Source organism: Camellia sinensis, chromosome 2 (genome assembly GCF_055761805.1).
Source record: "Camellia sinensis isolate YWXY chromosome 2, ASM5576180v1, whole genome shotgun sequence".
Taxonomy (NCBI): domain Eukaryota; kingdom Viridiplantae; phylum Streptophyta; class Magnoliopsida; order Ericales; family Theaceae; genus Camellia; species Camellia sinensis.
In genome coordinates, this window is record NC_138962.1 from 199,387,309 (window position 1) to 199,408,402 (window position 21,094).

The 21,094-nt window shown below is 36.1% G+C and overlaps 1 protein-coding gene across 13 annotated transcripts in view; it reads left to right on the forward strand.

Moving 5' to 3' along the window:
• Positions 1 to 17,864, forward strand: part of LOC114283973 (uncharacterized) — a 120,692-nt gene extending 102,828 nt beyond the window's left edge. The window contains exons 1-9 of one of the 13 annotated variants that reach the window (XM_082916571.1): positions 11,861 to 12,401; positions 12,504 to 12,714; positions 13,182 to 13,224; positions 13,340 to 13,418; positions 14,266 to 14,431; positions 16,235 to 16,298; positions 16,374 to 16,470; positions 16,616 to 16,754; positions 16,945 to 17,864. In XM_082916571.1, the coding sequence (XP_082772697.1) occupies positions 12,624 to 12,714; positions 13,182 to 13,224; positions 13,340 to 13,418; positions 14,266 to 14,391 (339 nt within the window). In that variant the 5' untranslated portion in view covers positions 11,861 to 12,401; positions 12,504 to 12,623 and the 3' untranslated portion in view covers positions 14,392 to 14,431; positions 16,235 to 16,298; positions 16,374 to 16,470; positions 16,616 to 16,754; positions 16,945 to 17,864. Of the gene's footprint in view, positions 1 to 11,852; positions 12,402 to 12,503; positions 14,432 to 16,169; positions 16,299 to 16,373; positions 16,471 to 16,615; positions 16,755 to 16,920 lie in introns of those variants that run through there. The other 12 variants (XM_082916573.1, XM_082916572.1, XR_014362299.1 and 9 more) reach the window with 12 other exon arrangements.
• Positions 17,865 to 21,094: the final 3,230 nt, after the last annotated feature.

A 21,094-nucleotide genomic window follows, 5' to 3' on the forward strand; every position in this document is an offset into this window, starting at 1 on the left:
GGTGGGCGGTGGTGGCAAGGGAGTGGCGGGTGGTGGTGGCGGGTGGTGGTGAGTGGCGGGTGGTGGTGGCAGGTGGGTGGTGGTGGCGGGTGGGTGGTGGGTGATGGTGGTGGTTGGTGGCGGGTGGGTGGTAGGTGATGGTGGTGGCGGGTGGGTGGTGGGTGGTGGTGGCTAGTGGGTGACAGGTGGGTGGTGGTGGTGGCGAGTAGGTGGGTGATGGGTGGTGGCGGCAGTGGTGACGGCGGCGGCGACGACGGCGGTGAGGGGTGGGTGGTGGTGGCGAGTGGATGACAGGTGGCTGGTAGCGGGTAGTGGTGGCAGGTGGGTGGTGAGTGGTGAGTGGTGAGTGGTGGTGGTAGGCAGTGGTGGCAGGTGGGTGGTGGTGGTGGCGAGTAGGTGGGTGGTGGGTGGTAGTGGTGGTGGCGGCAACGACGGCGACGAGGGGTGGGTGGTGGTGGCGAGTGGGTAGCAGGTGGGTGGTGGTGGCTGGTGGGTGATGGTGGCGAGTGGTGGTGGCAGGTAGGTGGTGAGTGGTGAGTGGTGGTGGCAGGTGGGTAGTGGTGATGGATGGTGGTGGAAAATGGTGGGGGGTGGTGGCTAGTGTTGGATGGTAAAAAAAAAAACTGAAAACTCAAAACGGAAACACATTTTTTGAGTTTACATTTTTTGGCCAAATTTATAAACTGAGACCACTAATTTATAAATCAAAAATTTACCAAACAAGTTTTTATTTGAGTTTCTGTAATTTTTGTAAATATAAACTGAAAACGTAAGTGTTACCAAACGGCACCTAGGAGTTTGAAGGAAATTCAAGAGAACTTGAAAGATTAGGCTACTACACTTGGAAATTCAAGTCTTTCGGTAAGGAAACCAACTCTTATGAAGAATTTGAGACATTAAATAGATGAATTCAAGAGAATTAAGTAGATTAACTTGAGAATTAAGGTAAGTTTAGGGAATTATAATTCAAATCCTACATGCATGCACATTCCATAGCATTTTGGGTTATTTTCAAAAGGATTTCCACATGCATGGTCTTACCTTGGTTTTGTTATAAGGATTCAACATGTTTTTGAGTTAAATATCTTAGTTGATCATGTTTTGGAAGGTTTGAGTTCATAACAAGTCATGCATGTTATGCTTTCAAAATTTCAAATTTGTTTTTGGATAATTTACTTACCTTTGAGCTTTGATTTTGTGAAATGATCTTCAATTCATAGTGTTTTACAAGTTTCGACATGTTTTCTCAAATTTTGGGCCCAAAGCATGTGTTTTGAAGATTTGAATTTGAGTTTTGAAGCTGGGAGTGCAATCCGAAAATTCCAGAATTTGCACCCTTTGCTAGAGCGGTAGAGTCTGCACTCGAGCGCAGAATGTGAGCTCCCAGTACTTTTGCAGAGTTTAGGGGTTGGCTCGAACAGCAGAACCTATGCTCGAGCAACTATCTTTATTTTTGATCCTTTGCTCGAGCGTAGTAAGTTGCGCTCGAGCATAAAATGAGAACTCCTAAAAGTTTTACAGAGTTTTGCAAACCGCTCAAGTAATCAAAGTTGCGCTCAAGCAAGGACCCTATTTACTCAGTCTTTGGCTCAAGCGACCGTCAAGCGTCTGCCATGCGTAAAAATCATGCAACTAGTACTTTTGCAGACATTGCAGACCCCTTAAGAGACCGATGTTGTGTTCGAGCGGACTGTCTTGTTTTTGAAAGTTTGACTAAGTGTTTCAAATCACATTTTGGCATCCTCATTGTATCCTAGGCATTCTTAAGCCCTAATTAAGATATAATAATGAAGATAAGGATTAAAAACACACCAAGATAGAAAAGAAATGAGGTAAGTATTTTCTAAATGTGTGTTTCAATATGTATCTGCTATGTGTTTGTGTAGGTCACGCGCCTTAGTTGTTTCGTTTGTTTGATTCGTTTGATCTGTTATCGGAGCTATTTGTGAGTAATAACTCTATAAAGCTATGTTAAATATTCTCTGAACATTATGATATGATATGAACAATTTCCTGAAATACTATTTTGAGATTAAATGGATGATGGTCCAATTCTTTGAAATATATTCGCGGCATCCTTAGCATCATATAATATGCGTCCATTTATGGGTCATTAGTATGCCTTTATGGCGGTCCCAAATATGGGTCATTAGATTTGTTAGCGCTAACAGATGTACCACGTATGATTATTTAAATATGTGAACTTTGGAAATGAGTATGAGCATGATTATGAATATGAATCTGTTTCTGATCTGAATTCTGATTTCTAAATTGGTTATGGACATCATTCATTAAAACATTTACTCTGTTATTATTCACTGAGTTCTACCTCACTATATTATTTATATATATAGGTGAACAGACGCGTGACCAGGCCTAAGCTGTTGCCTGGAGAGTTGTTTTGGTCAGCCAACCGTAGTGCCTCCCGAGGAGGTTCCCAAACTATGATGTGGTCGAGTTTTTGGGAACTATGTTAAAGGTCTTTTGTATTTCTTTTGTTAAGTTTGAACAGGTCTTTTGTTGACTGTATGTATAGATGGTGACTTAGGTATGACGTCTTAATTATGTAAATTAAGTTTAAAATTTTTTAGTCTCATGTATGTCTACACAGCTCTATGGACATTGTATGTTTGTATTTGCTTTCGCTAGCCCTCGTATTTTGTTGAATTTGTTTAGAGACCTTTGGTTATCTTAGGATTACTGGCTGGTTACTGCGCTAGATCTATAGGGGCGTGTTTAGGTTGTGACAAAAACCATTCAAGTGGTAGGTTTCAAACTCAAAATCCATGGAGTTTCTCCTCTTCAAATCTCAAAACTCATGCAAATATCATGTATGTCATTATCATGAGTTCAATTCTTTTATTTCTTCAATTTGTGTTCATGCTGAGGCTTAACCCTAAACCTTCCATTAATTACTTTATCATGAATTTATCTCAAACTCTATAGGATTATGAGTGTGATAGTTCAATTTAGGAGATCAATGGAGAATTCTTACCTTATGTGGTTGATTTGAGCAAATCCACTCCTATCTATCTTCCTTCCTTGCTCTAGGACTTTCTTCCCTTTCTCTCTAGAACTCTCTCTCAAGTCTCTACAAAATGTCTCCCTCTATATCTCCCTCTTATTTGTTAGCTTAAACCAATAAGGTGCCTAATCACTATTAATTGGTAATTGCTCCTAAATTTGCCTAATAAATCAAATGCACTTAATGAATTCTATTCTCATCTCCTACCACCCCCAAAGAACACTAAATTTATCCATACTACAGTAAATCAGGCTCTAATTGCCTATTCCAACAATTTAATTTCAACCTTATGGTTTAACGATTCAGATAGGTCTTTTTCACATTCTAACATATCTGTCAATCAAAATATAATTCAGCATATGGCACATAATTAACACACATATAAGCATATAAGTCACATGTAAACACATAATTAAGGTAAGCCATAGAAGTAACAGTTAATTAAGGAGGCGGGTGTTACACACACAATCATATAAGCATATTATCACATAGCATTACAAATATACAAACTTCTCTATCAAGTAAGATAAACCCACTGTGGTAAGAACCACTTCCTACGTACCCAAAGTATTCAAACCCAGTACGTTCTGATACCAAATTGTAACGCCCCAAAAAAATTACTATAACCCATACTTAACGTCAAAAGTGATGACAATGATAAAGTGGTTATCTTTCATAGATTTACAATTAAGCTTTATAAAAGAGTAATATAATAGAAAGACAAGTTAAAAGTTAGACGAATAGGAAATGCTTTAAAGGCTTACATCTTTCCAAGATGATGCTTGGTTGTAACAAAAGTTGACTTAAGTCCAATACAGTTAAAGCCCTTGGCTTGTACAAAAGTAAATATAGTAAATACATAAAAGAAGCTCTCGCTCTAAGTCCTCCCAAGCTATTGCTTTGGCAGAGGCATATCATCAGCACGTGAAATATTTTTCCCACATAGGGTGAACCAAAGTCCATTAGAGATAATTCATTACAGTATATGAATTTTAACGAAACTATAAGGTGAATGCATATGTAATACTCGTGCCAAAACATTTTACACCTCTTTTCCAAAACCATATAATGCTAAATAAATATCATACTTCATAAGTCATTTCCTTAACAATGGAAACTGGGGCAGTGAATCAAACTTTGGGACTTTCAAAACAATACCACCTTTTCCGAAAATTTCGTCCGGAGAAAGCCGTAAACCGTGACCCATGTAAACATAAACTATACAAGCACTACTATTGTCATTTCACAAAAATTTCGTTCACGGGATCGGCCCTTATGTATATGCGCGATTTATAGCGATCCCGGTTTTCCCTATTGTTGTTTAACTATAATCCGGACTCGGTTCCGTAGATTTGTTGTTGTCTTATTCTTATTGCAGGCCTTTACTCTTTGTATTTGAGCCTTGGGTTGTGTTGGGCAGGTTTGAAATAGGTTGGTTGAACTTAGAAACCTAGAGTTGATGCCCAGAATTTGGCCTTCACGCTCGAACGGGGATTTTGACGCTCGAGCTAGCCCTTCGTTGTTGCTTCTCCACTCGAGCTGGCATTTTGACGCTCGAGCATGGATTCCCATCTCCCAGTATCTTCCTCTGCAGGTCTTCGCGCGCTCGAGCGGGAGTTTTGACGCTCGAGCGTGAACCTTTGATTTTGTTCATCCGCTCGAGTGGGGAGTTTGACGCTCGAGCCGGGACCTTGTCTGCAAAACTTCTGGAAGTGTGCGATCTACGCTCGAGCGGCTCTTTCCACGCTCGAGCGGGGAATCGATTATATCAGTCCGTGAAATCACTTTTTGAATCACTTTTTCACATCCATTTCTCTCTCTTACTTTTCCGAAACTCCATTGTTGAGCCTCTCTCTCTAGAACCTTGGCTTCTCTCTAGGTATTGATCTAGTAAGAGTTGTTTCCTCACCTATGGCCTTTACAAAAAGGTTGTTGATCGTCGAGGGCTATCTTTTGATCCGAGAAACTTGTGATTTGGAGCATTTACGTTTTCATCATCTTCTTCGTTGGGTGTCAACTTTTGAGGTAGGGATTCCTACTCACTCCTATGGTCTTTGACATAGATATTTTGGTTGTTTTGATAAAGTGTTGAAGTTGGGCAAATTTTGGGACTTAGGGTTTCAAAATGTTAAATGGGGGTTTTGTCATTTTGATTCTTGAAAATGTTTATTGGGTTTCAAAATGAGGTTATTGTTGTTGGTTGTTGATATTTACACCATTGGGTCAATGTTGGGAAATGGGGTAGAGAACCCTAAGTTGTTATATAAATTAATTGGTATAATTAATTTGGGAAAGGTTGTGATTATATGAAATTGAGTTGAAATTAATGAAATAGATTCATTATATTGTGAAATGGTGGAGTTGGATTTATAAATCGCTCATTTTTTAGAACATTGGTATTTTATCTGTTGAGGCTTTTATTATCTGTTTAGAAATAAATGCTTTGGGCTACCGGTGGAGAGTAGCTATGATTGTTGTAGACAATGCATGATGATTAGGTAAACTAAAACTAATCAATTGGATGTGTCATAGAGTATGATGGCTGATAGAATACATTAACGTTATGTGTTGATTGATTGTGTATAGGACCTATGTGTATATACATTGTTTTGTGTGGGAGGAGAAAGGGGCTGTACTCTACGGTTTATTGGAAGAAAGGGGCTGTACTCTACGGTTTATTGGAAGAAAGAGGCTGGACCTCTAAACCGAACGGTTTATTGGAAGAAAGGGGCTGGACCTCTAAACCGGAAGGTCTATTGGAAGAAAGGGGCTGGATCTTTAGACCGGAAATTGTGTTATGTGGATACAGCTCATATGCTTATCTATTGAAGTGTTGATACAGCTCATACAGCTCATATGCTTATCTATTGAAGTGTTGATACAACTCATATGCTTATCTATTGAAGTGTTGACACAGCTCTTATGCTTATCTATTGAAGTGTTAATACAGCTCTTATGCTTATCTATTGAAGTGTTTATATAGCTCATATGCTTATCTATTGAAGTGTTGATACAGCTCTTATGCTTATCTATTGAAGTGTTTATACAGCTCATATGCTTATCTGATGAGGTGTTGATACAGCTTGTATGCTTATCTATTGCGAAATGGGAAACGTTTAATATGAATTATTATTTCGTTTAGAGTGTGTGGCCAGGTTCTGAGCCTCGGGTATAAATTTGGAAATTGGATAAGAAATAGAAAGTGAAATGAAACATAGACATTGTGGTCATGTAATGGAAATAGTTTATGAATTGATTTATGGGAGTTAAACATTTATCAATTGCTAATGTCTTAGTTACTGCTCATATTGTGTTTAGCATATCTCTACTGGGCGTTAGCTCACCCTATATGGGACATTATTTTCAGGTACAGGTAGCATGCCACCTCCAGGGACATAACTTGGAAGGTTATGGGAGTTGAAGACTCCTTTGGTTATTTTGTTTGTATTACATGTATATCAAGACAAGGGCTTATTTTGTATAGAGTTAGTACTCTTCCTTTGTGTAACCAAGTGTTGACTTGGAAAGCTGTAAGCCCGTAGGGCATTTGCCTTTATTGTTAACATGTAATACTGTTGTAAGAACTACTCTGATGAATGGAAATGCGTTGATTTTCTTATATTACTGCATTTCTGATTGATGGGTATTATGTATTATTTTGAGGGCGTTATAACTGCGCGATTTTTGGAACTTTCACCATCGACACACAGGCCAACTTATTTGATTTAACAACAATTGCTTCCCAAATTCGCTCACATTCTCCAAACAATATACATGTGCAATGTACAAATGTGAAATAATGATCGATGCAAATGAATAAGAAAATAGTTTCAATTCTTTTAATTCACATGCGATTTCTATAATAATCATAACTATCCTCCACCGATAGCCCAAAACAGATATTTCTAAACAGATAATTTATATTCCTTAAAGATAAACTTTTCAAATTGAGTGATAATTCATATCTGACTCCACCATCCATATCAATATCCATCCAATTTCAAATTTTTAACATCAGTTCCATTTATTTATACAAAATAAACATTTGAGACATTTAGGGCAAAGCCCCATTTCATTCCAAAACATATTCCGAGTATCTAAATCAATAATTTCACCACAACTCAACCTCTTTTCCACTCCCACAACCATTTTCAATACATCCATTTAAAAACCCCTCTTTTGATTTTAAACCAAAACCCTAAGTTTGTCCAAAATCCTTTAAAATCAAAAGATTGTTTTATAAAAAACAAATAGCTAAGTTAAAAATCATAAAAGAGTATGGAGAATCCTTATCTCGAAGCTAGAAGACCAAGGAGACAGTGGAAAACCTCAAAGAAGTCGAAATTCACTTTTGTTTGGATGAAAAGAGAGCTCACGAAGTGTTCTACCTTTTTAACAAAGGGAGTAGGGTGAAGAAATCACTAGATTTTGGTGTTTTTGTAGAGAGAAGGTAAGTTTTAGAGAGAGTGTGTGTGTAGATCTAGGGTTTTTGAAATGTTCAGAGAGAAAGAGAGAAAGATGAAAAAGTGATATAAAAAGTGACTTTTACGGATTGATATACGCGCAGACTGCTCGAGTGCAAGAAGTGACGCTTGAGTGTACAGACACAAAAGATGTGACCGCTCGAGCGCAAGAAGTTGTCGCTCGAGCGTGAAATACAAACTCCCAGTAGTTTGATAAACAGAAAACCAACGCTCGAGCGCAATAAGGGTCACTCGAGCCAAGACCGCTCGAGCGTAAAAAACTTCACTAGAGCGTAGAATACTACTTCCCAATAGTTTTGCAGACTTGCAAAAGTACTGAGAGTTCACAAAGACCGCTTGAGCGCAAGAAGTGACGCTCAAGTGTAGGAACAAAAATCTAGGCAACAATAACTCGAAAAATAAGCGACCAACCTGTTCTAAACATGACCAACATATCTCAAAATCCAAACTCAAAGAGAGATGAAGGAAAACCTAATATGAACAACTACATGAGACAATGAAACCCGGATTCAAAATATCAAATGGGTCGGGTTTAAATAAAAAACGCTATAATTTTTTTCATAGATCCTTTTGAGCGTGAATTTAACATTCAATGGTGCCAATAAATTTGATAAGTTTGCTTTTGTATATTTTGAAAATATTTGTGTTAATAGAAACAAAAATATGTTTCTTATTTATCATAAACAACACCTAAGTGGTTAGGTCCTCGTACATTATTTGAATACATTAATAAGGATATAAGCGGTTTGGTTTGGTCGGAATTAATGTTATCAAAAAATATTAATAGTTTAGTGATTTGTATTTTGGAATGCATGTTTCTTTTCAAAATGATAAATTTAATGATTCAAAAATAGATTTAAAAAATATTTTTAATATAAAACCTTAAAAGTTGCTTTAGAATGAAAACAAATCAAATGTAACAAGTTAGAAGTTCTTGGTATAACAAAACGTAAAAAAAAAAAAGTCATAAAGTTAATAAAAATTTGTTGTAAAACTATTAATTTAAAAAAAGGAAAGTAACAATTCATTAGATGTGTAACTGTTAACAAAAAATTATTCTAAAAATACTTAAATTTTAATAATGCGATCTAAAGAAATCCATTCCTATCATACTGTACGTCAGAAAATATGTTGTACCACATTTTTTATCTCGTTGTGAAACGATTCACGTCCCAAATACAGATCAAAGTTTAGAAAAAAATTAGGTTGAGTGTGCCTAATCATTGTCGCCATTTGATTTAGACTTTTGTGGTTTTACGTTTATCTCTTGCATTTATATTTTATTGTTCATTGTGATACATTGTGCCATTTCGGTTTAGATTTTTAGTGCTTGTAAGATGATTTATTTAAGCTTAAAAAAAATATAGGTATGTAATCCTTACTTTAGTGGGTAATGGAACAAAATTTTAAACTTGGTGTGTCGGATTGACTGAGTACAACAAATTGTCAAAAATGTCCACACACACTAATGCAATTAATAGATGCAAACATTAGGGATTAAATTAAAACATTTTTTTATATATTAGGTACTAAATTAACATAACTTAAACATTTGGAAATCAAAATGACAAAAAATTTAAATTACAGAAACAAATGATTAATATAATTTGTAATATGACAATTATCATTACATAGGCAACCTATATCGTTGCTCTCTCGAGTTATGATTCATGAGCATTAAAACATTAAACAACATTTTGTAAGTCAATTCAGTAATTGAGTTATGCAATACCCTTGCAAAGATAATACCTCATAAGATTAAAAGAGAGCATCCAAAAATTGGAACGAGAATTAGTAACAATAAAATTGAGGCAAGAGTTCCGGAGAAGAGACCTGTATGTCGAAGAACTTTTGCGATAGCTTGTGAATTGAGTTATCTCAACTGCTAATGCTATGACATAGAGAAGCATAACGACGATGAAGGCTACAGTAATTATGAAGTGAGCATCATCGAATGGAGAACAATTATTGCTTTGGTACTTCACTTGGAGAAGACTATTCAGAGTGGAGACGAAGAGGGATAAAAATGATATGGAATGCCTTGCAAGAAATAAGATTTTGCTCTCTTGCACTATCATCACAAAAAGAAAGAAAAAGAGAAAGAGAAAGAGAAAGTGTCAATTTATTGTAAAAATCAACTTCGATGTCAAATATTATTGAGGGGGAAAATGTACATCAAAGAAAATGGATTTCAATAAAAAAAAATGTATTTATAAAAAAATAAAAATAAAGACACAAATAGGGGCTAGAGGGTTGTTGTCCCCGCTAAGGTTTTAAACATTTCATTAAAATACATGATGTGTTTATTAAATTTTTAAGATAATAATACTCGTTATTAATTGTTTTAAGATAATAATACAACTCTTATCATTTCATTTGCACTTTGCCTTGCTTATCTGAGTGGCAAAATGCAAACATAATAACCAGTTAAGGACGTTAATGTTTTAAACATTTAATAAATGTGTCATATATTTTGTACATAATTTGATTTTCTATAAATTCCTAATAAAATCCTAACAAAAAGGATAAACTATAATAATATAATATTTTCAAAGATTAACTGTTGAGTTTTGAAATTCAAGAGGTCATAATCATTCCAAATCGACACCAGCAGCCTCGATTCCTCCACGTGGAAGAACGGAGTTGTTCCACTGCCTGCCTCCTGTCATGTCGTCACGTGCGTTCTTGTTCCTCAGCCCTGCGCCCTGCCGGAACATTTAACCCTTCACCTCCCAGTCGACGTTGTTACTCGATCGGTCACCCTCGGTCGGTCGGTCGTATTGACGGTTGGCCACATTGTTAGTCAGATGCCCTACGTCAGCCCCTTTACCGGTCGGATGCTTTTGCTCGACTGTCTTGCCCAGTCGGTTGGCTCCCTCACCTACAACTTGGGGGCTTGCTTCCACCTTTACTATTCTCTTCGCTGGATTAAAGTTGCGCTCAAGAATGGGGGACTATTGATGGGCATGGCCCAAAAGGGGCTGTCTTGGGTTACCACGCAGTCACTCGCCTGATGCCTAGCAAGACAAGCCCAACACTAAGCCTAATAGAGAACTCACAATGGTCAAGCCCCGGTACTAGCTAGACATATGTTAGGTAGGAAGTTGGCTACGTAGTAGACAAAAATTTTGGAGAGTTATTGAGCTCATGCGCCAAACATTAAATTAGTCTGTCAAAGTATTAAATGCAACAAGACCTCTCGCTCTAAGACGTGGGAAAACCACCATGGCCGACAACAAGCAAATGGTAGGCTTTCGGCCAATAGGATAGCATGAATGGGCAAGAAAATGATTAATGAGCAATATAAGAAAGCCTTTGAAAAATGTTTTTGGTAGGAAGAAAGCTCTCTTCTCTCTTTTTCTCTCTAAACTATTATTCGATACCACCTAATTTGATCGTTAGAGGGTCCACAGGAAGGAACCACCCTACTTCAGAACCTTCCTAATGGACCTGTTGCAAGTGTGTCTAAGAAGACTAAGAAGAGATGACCCGTGAAACAATTGAATTAGTCTGACCCAAGCCTACCCTGACCAAATTAGTTTCATCGGATAGTACATTATCTAACCATAAGTATAATTATCTTTCCTTATAGATCACTAATTTTGAGGACTGATTAGGAAACAAAACAGAGGTGTCAATTTCCACTGGAGAATGACAAAAAGAAAAGAAAAGAAAAGTGCTAGGCCTCAAGAGTCAAGACTAATTATTAAAGTTGATTCTAGATCCTTAGATTTATTTTGATAACATAGTTAAAAGTAAATACTTTAGTTTTTAAATTTTTTTTTTGAGTTATATTCACTCTGTTTGATTTTTATTTTCAGAATTTATTTTTTAAAAAAATTTATATTTTTGATTTCCGTATTTTTTTATTTTTATTAAATTTTTTTAATATTCTAAGTAATTGTTTTTTTGTGATTTTTAGACACATCTAACATAAATACATTTAAAAAGTACAATATTTATAAATTTTTTTTACAAAAATTCAGTAAATACCATAAATATAAAAAAATATAAAAATTCAATACATTTTTTTGTATTTTTGTATATTTATTAATTTTTAAAAATATTTACTATTTAGATACATTTAAGTAAGGTATATCTAAGTAAGGTACATCTAAAAAAATAAAAAAATTACTTAAAATTTTAAAAATATTCACTTAAAATAAAAAAGTATGAAAAATAAAAAAACTCAATTTTTGAAAAATTAAATTCAAAAAATTAAAATCAAGCACATTGGTTATTTTTTATTTTATATATATATATATATATATTTAAAAGGTAAAAAAAATCAAAAAATAATTATTAATTTACTTCCCAATTTTTGCCGGTGCTCAAGATCAGTTAACACTATATTTAGGCTAAGTTTGGCATCTTCAAAAAAAGTCAAAAAGTCAAAAAGTCACTATCCTATTTAAGTCACATCATCTTATTTAAATCACATCACCTCTCTATCCTATCACTTCAAACTCAACCCATATTTCATAAAAAGTAAAAAAATACACTTATTTAGAATATCACAAACAACCTCTTAGTATGTTTCATGCATGAGATGTTTGATGCTGCTTTAATGATTGCTTAGTTGAGGCTTGTATTTCCACAGTCAATCGCAATTGTGGTGTACTAAGATTTCCACACAACCATAGATCAACACAATCATACTCGATTGAGCTATCCTCTCATTCTACATCCCTTAATCCTCTCTTGTTTTCATTTGAGAGCCTTTGCCATGGTCCTACAAAATCTTCAAATAAAAGAGATTTGGGGAGTCCTTAGATGCATGTAGACCAACAAGGGAGTACAGTAAGCATCTCATCGGTAGATAGTTGAGCATCCAACTAATTATCAAACTACTTCAAAGATACCTGGTTGATTTGCACGCTAATTTGCTATTGGTTAGTTTGCCCTTCCTCAATGATAGCTTGTTATCCCCCTCCCCCTAATCATCTTATGACAGCTCAGTAGCAGCGTTTTCACTGAGGTATTTTGTCGAACAGGTGGAAGGCGACTCAGGACCAGCAAACAAAGCTCTCACAGTTGCGAAGACGCTACCGGAGCTCTCTCACCTGGGCAAACCAGTGACTTGATTTTTGAAAGAATCGAATCGAATCGAATCGATGGTGCAAAAGGTCCTTGGAACCGCACTCGGAGACTCACTGGTCCTTCCCCGTGAATGGGTGGAAGGTTCAATCATGAATCAATGGGGAGGTGGGCTTTGAATGATTACCTCTTCATACAGTTGAGATGCGAAAGCTCGCCCAAAGCCCAATTCCTATATTACATACTTGTAATACACTATATAGAATATTAAAACGGCAGCATTTTAGGAATATGAAAAAGAAAAAAGGATCATGTTTTATTTTACTTTATCATAACACCCTATTATTTTTGGCAATGCAGTTGCCCAATTCATAGAATTTCTCTTCTCTTGCTAGTAAAACTCTTCGGCCATCGACAGCAGGAAATAAATCTATTTTGGAATGCTTATTCAGACTATAAAAGATTTAAACTCATACGCATAAGTTGACTCAGGATACCTTATGTATCCAAAAAAATATAAATATCTTTATTCCTAAATTTTTGTGTTATCTTAAAATATTTATGATCATTTAATTATATAAAAATTTTAATTAATTAATTTTCTCGGTCATTTATTTATTTATTTATTTTTGTAGAACTTCGGAAGCCTTTTGATGGATTTTTTTTCTACTTTTTTGGGTAAGACTAAATGCTATATCTTAGATGGTTTTAAAAAAAAAAAAAATCTTATTTATATTTTAGCCTCGGGCTCTATTTTTTATTGTAATTTTTCTGTTTGATGCATGTGCTCCAGTTTTTATCATCTTTGTTTGTTAACCATGACGACTGTTCAACCCAAGAATGTGTTTGATCCTCGCCAAATGTGTATTCAAGTAAGGGGAAGAAAATGGTTTCTTTACTTATCGAGATTTGTGTTTTATTGCTGCTCTCTTATTTATTTATTTTTTCTATCTACATTGACGATCCACTTTTTCCAACTAATAATGTGGGCCGGAATTGCTTCCGAATACACCAATGTATCAAGGTCAGCCATACTCTCTATAGAAATATTGCCATTTCGTAGATTTCATTTTTCCCACTATGTCTTTCCTACAAGTATTATTATTATTATTACACATGTTGTGCCCCTTTTGGTGACTTCAATAGAATCATTTACCTTTTCAAAAAATATCAGCTTCACTGTGGACAAAATCCGAAGGTTTCGAGGACAAAAGTTTAGCATATTTCCGAGTTTCATATCTTAATTCTTTTGCATGTTTCCTTTTGTGGTTTTATAAATCTGCTAATCCATTCGCTGATTAGTAAACTCAAATGAATGAAGCGTTGTGTAAATTTTGTTGATTTCATGAATTTGTCATTGTAAAAAATCCCGTAATTCACAAGGACGTGTGACCTCTGATTTTTAACCATATCTGCCTAACCTAATCTAAGTTTCTGCAAGGTGAGTTATGAACATTCACCTACTGCTAAGAGGTAATTACTGTTTGATTTGTTGGCAGACTTGGGAACAAATTATTTTAGTTACTTTTTGATTTTTTACGAAAAGATATGCAGAAAAGTAAAGAGAGATGTGACAACTTATAATGATTTTTAACTTTTAAACTAAAATATGTAGTCCCCAAACGAGGCCTAATCTGTGGTTATATGAACAAATATTCCTCATAGGTATGATTTTACTGATGCTATGTTTCTTACATTCAATCGCATTGTTTGATGCAGGCATTTGCAGATGCTTACTCCGCTCTAGAGAATGAGCTTACATGTCTTCCGAATAATGGCGAATCAAGTACAAGGCCTGTATATAATCTACTTCCAAAAATTATTCCAAGCATCGGTCTTTTATAGGGTTTCCAAATTAGCTGAAGAATCTTTATATGTTCGGAAGGTACTTACAGAAGCTCATATAGATATATTCCTTTCATTTATTTTTCTGTTGTTTTGAGTGCTATAGAAATTATCTACTTATTGAAGTCTCAAAGATCTTTCTTTCCTAATTTGGAACTTAAAAAAAAAAATTGGGTTGGATTTTCTGCCTTTGGCCCAAATAATAAATTTGAAGGCTTTAAGTCTTGAATTTTTAAAGGAAAGGCTCTGTTTTAATTTAAGAGACTACCATTTTAAATATTAAACATGCTTCATGATATATTTTTTTTCATAACAAGGTAGAAGTTATCCATAAGTACAATAAGAAAAATAAGAAGAATTTATTCATCTTTGTAAATTTTCCTCTTGAAAAGTAAAAAGAATTTTTTCGGTTCCCTTTTGTAGGTTTTAGAAGTGGTGTGCACATAATATTTAGAGAGAGAGCCCCGGGGGGGGGGGGGGGGGGTGGGTGGGTATGATATGTCTCCGTGTTGAGCATATGTTGAACAACATTATACTAGGGCTGGATATGGCATCAACATGTGTGGAATGGATCCCAGATCTGAACTTGTTGGTAAAAAAAAAAAAAAAAAAAAAAAGGATCCAACATTTGAAGCGAATATATGCTTTGAACACCAATGCATTTTCTTAGAGGATAATTGATGTATGTTTTGCGTTTGCATGTAAATAAGAGCGGGTTTGTTTACCAAGAGGTTATAATATTTCATACCTTCTTCCCTTTCCCCCTCGCCCGTTGGTGATCAATCATGTGTTCTTTTAATCATACAAGGAACCCTAGTAATCAACTATAAGTTCTAGTAATCAACTACAAGTTCTAGTGATCAAGGGAAGAAATTACATGCATTCTAATGATCTTTTTTTTTTTTTTTGAATATACATATATATTTTTTTATAGACATTCTAGTAATCTATTGGCCTCTTGCCCTTTCCCAAGGATCCTACCCTTCTCACTTTTACACCATACTAGTCTATTTGCTTTTTTGGGCAGCCATATGGGCAAAATGATTGTCATTGCAAATGTTGTTTGGACATCATGGAAGTCTCCATTGTTTTTCATCTTCCCTTTTGCCTAACAAATTGCTTTAGTTGATAGTGGACTCTCCTTAAATCTTGTCTTGGAATTTAAAAATACTAGTGAATTGTTAACCATGAGAAGTTCTTAACATTATGACACCTCACTGACAGGAGAAATCGCTGATTTGTATTTTTCATTTTCAATTTGTTTTTCTCACTTTATTTTACCTTTTTGTAGCTGATTGTTCTTATATTTCCTCTCATACAATTTAAATAAAACTTCCTTGTCATCTATATTATGTGGGCACAAGTATGAGTATTATATACAGTCTACAGATATGTGAACAAGTGTCGGATTCATCTAATTCTCATGTTCAAGGACAAGGGGATATGACAAATATTTCTATTTCGTAATTTTGCTTCTTTTATTTTATAAAATAAAATGGTGTTTATAAGATCACATAAAGCATTTATTGAATAATATGAAAGTTTTATGCATGGTTTTATGGAAAAATGAAATTGTTGGACATGCTTACTAGGTGAATGTCCAACTACACATGTTGGACATTTATCCCATACCTTTACTCAAGTGTACGACACAAGTACTTCACAAATTTAGAATAGTAAATATTGCATAGTTTGTCATCATTAATGTTTCAATTCAATTCTTTGTTGCATGAGTTGAATTCCTTTCGATGCTATGATATTCTATTGTCTGTGGACAGAACTATATGTGTGATATAAACCTACAGTTAATCATCTGATCTGATGAATCCTGTGGACTCTGCAGCCTGTGCTGAAAGCATCGGGAAACTGTTATCCCAAGTGGTGCCCCTTTGAAACAGCTTAACAATGTAAGTATGTAATCCTAGCATCGTTTGCATTTTTTGTTCCGTGAGTGGTTTCTTGAAAGCTTTGAAATTTGGCAGTATAATTGAGCGAGCTTTGTTGAATATCGATTGCATGCAACTATAAGGTATGAAAAATACCTTTGCAATACAAGCTTTGTGTGATTTAAAGATGATGGTGAGTGTTTTTATTTTGTGAATTGTGTGGTCAATGATAATATTACATCAGTTTCCTGGAAGGCATTTTAGAGTTTTAGTTGTCATTCATCGATTATGGTTCTTGTTTTGCTAACACTCAAATCATTGTGGTTGCTTGGTTTCAGTTGAAATTGGGGAGTTGAGTCAGTGAGGAACCAAGTTTCCTTGCCCGACGTTGGATTTGGCATGTCAGACTAGTTGGTCTACCTTGTTTCGGAATGTGAACAGATGTTACTCTGAATCCATTTATGAGAAGCTATCTAGGTAATTCCAATGCATCTTTGTTGTATTCTGGGCATTCACAGTTCACAAATTCCAGCTTTGGAAAAGTTGACTATTTGTTTTTTAATGATTTATTTCTTGTCCCTGGCTTAACCTCTCGGTCCATTCAGTATGTAGTATTATTTTGTAACTGGTATATGTGTTGCAGTGACTTTTCAAACTCTTTCTGCAGTTCTAAAACGAGCAACAATTCTATCAAAAGAGAAATGAGTCAACACAATCATGCTGTCTCAATGTGAACAGAGGATTGGCAAAGCGTAGAAGTGAGGCCGACGCATAATAACCAGCAGTCCGCTAATGCCCTTGCACTGACTAAAATTCTTCAACAAATTGAAGCATCTCAAAACCAAATTACACAGAAAAGTCTCCTCTAGAACTTCTGATCCTTGATCTTCAACAACGGATACAATCCATTCACCAGGAGTTATTATGGACGGTTCTACTCTTCCAATACTTTCACTGGTTCTTTTTCCCAAAAAAGAATCTGAATTGAGAAATAGATTATTGTTGAAAATGTTGCATTTTCGAAAGGTGCTTCGATTTATCTTTGATTCAAGTCTGTTTAGCCGGAGGCTAGTGCTGAGTGAGACCCTGCATTAGTGGTGCATCCAGGACAAGAACTATCGTCCTTGTTCATTTATTCAAAGTTGTATTCTGGGACAGAGATGGAATGACAAGAATGATGAACTGTGTCTGGTCCCTGCCAAAGGACGACCAAAAGTATTACTGACATCATGAAAAGTCTAAATTATACAAAGCAAGGCTGGTCCGGGACGTCAAATGAGAAATGGAATTGCATATACTGGGGTTGTTGGTGCTGAATCGCAGGCTGGCCATTCCATTCTCCGAAAGAAAATGCTTTGGTTTGCAGAGTGCATTGATGGATCAAGTTGAAGAATCCATGGGAGATCTCATTTTTAGTAGCACTGTTTTGGCTAAATTTGTAGGAAATGAACATTTGGTTGTGTTTTGCTTTCACCTGTATTCTATTCTGTAACCAGTAAGTCCTTTGTAAAGTTTTGATGAACTTGTATGTATATATATTAATCATTACTATTGAATTTTTTTGCCAGAATTGAAATTTTTTTCATAGATCCTTTTTGAGTGTGAATTTATTCAATGGTGCTAGTAAATTTGATGATTTTGTTTTTGTATATTTTGAAAATATTTGTGTTAACAAAAAGCAAAAATATGATTCTTATTTTCTGTGGCAACGTCATCAAACGGCACCTAAGTGGTTAGGTCGCACTGAATTTCCTTGTACATTATTTGAACACATCAATAAGGATATAAGCGGGTTTGGTTTGGTCGGAATTAGTGGTATCAAAAATATTAATAGTTTAGTGATTTATGTTTTGGAATGCATGTTTCAAAAGGAGGTGCACTTTCTTTTCAAAATGATAAATTTAATGATTCAAAAATAGATTTTCAAAATATTTCTAATATAAATCTTAAAAGTAGTTTTAGAATAAAAACAAATCAAATGTGATACGCTAGAAGTTCTTGTTATGATAAAACATTAAAAAATGAGTCATAAAGCTTATAAAAATATGTTATAAAATGATAAATTTGAAAAAAAAAAAAAAAAGAAGTAACATTTCATTGGATGTGTAATTGTTAATAGAAAATTATTCTTAAAATACTTCAATTTGAATAATGTAATCTAAATAAATCCATTCCTATCATACTGTATGTTGGAAAATGTGATGTACCACATTTTTTATCTCCTTGTGAAACAATTTAAGTTCCGAATACAGGTTAAAATTCAGAAAAAATGTAATTTAAAAAATTAAGAAAAAATTAGGTTGAGTGAGCCTAATCATTGTGGCCTTTTGATTTAGATTTTTGTGGTTTTACGTTTATCTCTTACATTTATAGTTTATTGTTCTTTGTGATACATTGTGCCTTTTTGGTTTAGATTTTTAGTGTTTGTAAGACGATTTATTTAAGCTTAAAAAAAATATAGGTATGTAAGTCTTATTTTAGTGGGTACTGTAACAAAATTTTAAACTCGATCTGTCGGATTGATTGAATACAACAAATTGTTAAAATGTCCTCACACACTAATGGAGTTAATAGATGCAAACATTGAGGATCAAATTAAAACATTTTTTATATATTAGGTACTAAATTAACATAACTTAAACATTTGGAGATCAAAATGACACAAAATTTAAATTATAGAAACAAATTATTAATATAATTTGTAATATAACAATTACCATTACACAGGCAACCTATATTGTTGCTCTCTCAAGAAATGATTCATGAGTGTGGGGATATATTTTCTGAATACCAACACGTGGCATGGTGACGCTGACGTGTCAGCCGAGGTGCCACGTGCCCTGGTAGTTAAGCCGAGGTAATCTCGGAGAAGTCGAGGTCATCTCCGAAGATATCGGAATCCGAGATAAGGGACAAGAGTCCTAAGGCAAAGAGGGGACTTAACCAAGATAAGGATAAAGCTCTTAGGGAGTTTATCTTTATCTCTTGAAGAGTCCAGAGTAAACAGTAAATTGGAGTTCATAGAAGTCATACTTCTAGTGAGACTTGGATTGGGTATATTATAAAAGAGAGGCACCCCCGTGGGTCTAAGGTATGCAATTTATGTTTTGAGTATTCAGTTTAATACTTGATTTATCTTTGAGAGATATACTGACTTGATCGTCGGAGTGCCCCCGGGTGGAAGAACCACCGCCGGAGCTTTTTCTTTCTGTTGCAGGTTGCTAAAGCCATCTATTCTGCCTGTGTTTTCCTACTGATCACTAAGCAGGCAGTGTGGTCAGATTTTCACCCACACAATTTGGCGCCGTCTGTGGGAACGAAGGAAGAATAGATGGCCAGTAACGGACAGCAGGAAAATATTGGGGATGACGCTCCCACTGGGAGTGGCAGACCAATTGACCTCGACATTGAAGGAGACAACCACAATTCAGAAGCCCGTGGCCAGGGCCACAGAGAGAACGACGTAAACCTGGAAGGCGACACGTCAAAAAGAACAAACCAAGGAAGGTACTACAATGAAGATAACCTCCAGGTATGGAGGGACAGGTGCCTACGAAGGGATGAGGAAGTAAAAGAACTGGCGAACAAGTTGTCGGACCTTCAGTCAGTCGTCAACTTCATGATGCAGAACAATGTTATGTAGCCACCCTACCCGCTGCAAGACACACCGATACCAGCAACCAACACCCAGAAGGGTGGAGGAAAAACAATCCCCGAGGTCCCTCAGCATACCAGGAGCGGAAGGCATTCTCACCGGTCTTCCAGGGAAGTCGGACGGGAAAAGCCGAGGCAAGAAGAGTCCCGAAGGACGCACCACATGAAGAATCCAGACCCCAAAGAACATCGACATGTTCAGGGGCAAGTACTCCACTTTGACACAACCCAGGAAGAAAGACCCAAACGGACCCACCTCGAGGCCGAAAGTAGTGTGCCAAAAAGATTAAAATCCAAAGACAGCCGAGCTCCAGGGAGGAGCAAAGAAGACTTAAGGGACTACCTTAAGAGGAGGCAACAGAATGCAGAAGCCGAGGTAAACTCCCCAGTAAAACCGAAGACAGCCTTCTCGGTGGAACTGGACAAATTCGAACCGCCCAAGAGATTCAGTATGCCGAGGTTTCAAATCTATGATGGTAAGTCAGATCCAAACTTTCATGTTGGGCTATACCTAAATTCAATGGCATTATATAGCGGGAACGAGCCATTGCTCTGCAAAGTATTCCCCTCATCCTTTGGGGAAATTGCATCTGATTGGTTCCATAAGTTACCAAAAGGAAGCATAAAGACATGGGAAGGCTTGGCCGAGATGTTTGTGGCCAGGTTCGTGACCAACAAGCTGCAACCCCTGAGGGTTGATGCTTTGATGGCTCTAAGAATCACCAAGGAAGAAGGCCTTAGGGCCTATGCGAAGAGGTACTACGAGGTGTTCAACCGAATACCCGAATGTAACCAGGAAGTAGCAGTCGTGTCTTTCAAGAACGGCCTGAAAGATGACTGCCCACTATGAAAATCTTTGGCAAAAACATTGCCAAAAAGCATGGAAGAACTCATGGCAAGAATTGAGAAATACGCCAGGGCCGAGGAAGATACATCGGGAAACAAGGAGGTGAAACAAGAAAAGGGAAACGGCTCGCCAAAGCGAGGCCGAGTCAACAATGGGCCGACCAAACAAGAAATAGAATTAAGAAATAAACAGGCGGTAACAACGGTATTCCGAATCCCAATCCATAAAATCTTAGATCGGATTCGAAATCAACCTTATTTCAGGGCTCCGGCAAGAGCACCGGGGGAATTCATGGGAAGGAACGTTGGTAGACGTT